Genomic DNA, 2,059 nt, shown 5'->3' on the forward strand with positions numbered 1-2,059 from the left:
CTTGACCCTATTACCCTTTGACCTAAAAGGTCTCTTAGTCATCTTGCCTTCTAAACAGGATTCACATTTTGAAAACGGTTGCTTCTCAAGACCTTTAATAAGATCTTGATCAACCATAGCATGAATCCTTCTTTCGTTGGCATGACCAAGTCTAAGGTGCCAAAAGTACATTTCGTTCATTGAAATAGAAGGTTCTTTTCAATTCTTTGAAACTTTCGATGTAGCATTGAGTTCTGATTTACGTTGATTAAACTGTGTAGAAGTGATTATGTACAGATTGTTTTCCATGATACCATGACAGATATAAGAACCATCTTTCTTAATAACGCAATTGTCATTAAAAGAAATCGAATATCCATCAAAAGACAATTTAGAAACTGAAATTAAATTTCTTCTAAAAGAAGGTATCAACAAAACATTCTTCAAAATAAAAAATCTATCACTACTAAAACGTAAATAAAGGTCTCCCACTTCAACGGCCGCCACTTTAGTAGCGTCGCCCAGCTGGACTTCGATCTCACGATCATGTAACCATCTTGTCACCTGCATTAAGTCAGGATCAAAACATATATGATCAGTAGCTCTAGTATCAATAACCCATGTATGAGTAGATGTCGAAGCCAAACACGACTCGACTACTAGAGCATGGTGCATGCCTATAGTCTTGCCCTTTTTAGGACAGTCTGGCTTCCAATGACCTTTCTCTCCACACCTGAAGCATTTTCCAGTAGGCTTCTTTTCGGTCTTCTTCTTCTTCTTTTTCTTCTTCTTTCCCTTAGCATTCTTAGCTGCAACTGGGTTCGACACCTTTTTCTTTCCTACGCGAGGCTTAGAGCCAGAGGAATTAGGTGCCAAACTCAGCATAGCTACCTTAGCTTGAACCATAAGGTCCTCCACCGACTGAAGCTCAGTCAGCAGCTCAGCCAAAGTGTAATCCCGCTTGTTCATCTCAAAGTTGAGCTTGAACTGCTGGAAGCTAGGGGGAAGACTCTGAAGGATTATAGTAATCTGGGACTCGGATCAATCGTCCCTCCCAAAACCTCAATCTGGTTGAGGTGGCTCATCATCTCGAGGACATGTTGCCTCGCAAATGTGCCTTCCTTCATAGTCTTCGTCATGATACTCCGAAAAGCTTGAGACTTAGCCGTTCCATTATGAGTACCAAAAAGATTTGCAAGATTTTGCATAATCTCAGCGGCAGTCGCCATGGCAGAATGCTGATGCTTGAGTACTGAAGACATAGATGCCAACATGTAGCACTTAGCCATCTCATTCGCCTTATGTCACCGTTTATGAGCATTCTGAACTCCCACCGTTGCGTCAGCCGCGGGAACTGGAGGCTGTGGAGTAGTGAGAACAAACTTGTACTCTTCTGTTGTGAGAACGATATCCAAATTTTGTTTTCATTCTATGTAATTTTGGCCCTCGAGTTTGTTTTCTTTGAGTATTGCAGAAAGAGGGTTAAAAGACATCTTGACGGATTTTATTGCACTGCAAACAGAAAATTTACTATCTGTCATAAACTTATGTAAGGAAATTGAGTAGATTAACCATAAAACTTTTCAAAATCTTACAACAGCAGAATTAAAATTTTGTACCCTCCATAAGAGGTTAATACGCATTAAAACTTTGGCAATGTTACTGGTCACAACACCGACGAATAGTCCAAAGACCACATAATGGCATGGCCGCCTAATGTTGTCTAGGCACGACCATCAGATTTAGCATTACAGAATTTTATTTCTACAACACACTCACATGACAATGTTCATGTGCTGATAACAAAATCAAACTATCTCATAAATTCTGATTGAACCCTGAAACTCGTAGTTGCATATGATTTTTGTCCCCACATAATGGGTGCCGATAATATTAGGACCACTTTCTAGTTCATTCTATTTATTATGTGAGAAGTTCGCTTTTATGAACTTACTGGTTCGTAGGATTATTGTCTCCACATAATGGATGGCGATAATATTAGAAACTAGCTTCACAAAATTTGGCAGTCCAGCCGATGGAGACCATATATAAACTTTACTTTAAGGTCATAATTATCTCT

General features: G+C 39.4%; 1 protein-coding gene across 1 annotated transcript; it reads right to left on the reverse strand.

The window, feature by feature from the left end:
* Positions 1-374: 374 nt before the first annotated feature.
* Positions 375-1,570, reverse strand: LOC125186053. Its single transcript, XM_048082372.1, has 2 exons — positions 657-1,570; positions 375-543 (listed from the first exon to the last, which is right to left on the reverse strand). The coding sequence occupies exons 1-2, from the start codon at positions 946-948 to the stop codon at positions 524-526; spliced, it is 312 nt and encodes a 103-aa protein (XP_047938329.1). The 5' UTR covers positions 949-1,570; the 3' UTR covers positions 375-523.
* Between the last annotated feature and the right edge of the window lie 489 nt (positions 1,571-2,059).

The sequence above is a fragment of the Salvia hispanica genome, chromosome 5, assembly GCF_023119035.1.
Source record: "Salvia hispanica cultivar TCC Black 2014 chromosome 5, UniMelb_Shisp_WGS_1.0, whole genome shotgun sequence".
Lineage (NCBI taxonomy): Eukaryota > Viridiplantae > Streptophyta > Magnoliopsida > Lamiales > Lamiaceae > Salvia > Salvia hispanica.

Coding starts and splice junctions, on each gene's coding strand:
- LOC125186053 (XM_048082372.1), bottom strand. CDS start 948: ATGAACAAGCGGGATTACACTTTGGCTGAGCTGCTGACTGAGCTTCAG. Junction 544..656: donor TAAAAAGGGCAAGACTATAG/GCATGCACCATG, acceptor GACTTAATGCAG/GTGACAAGATGGTTACATGA.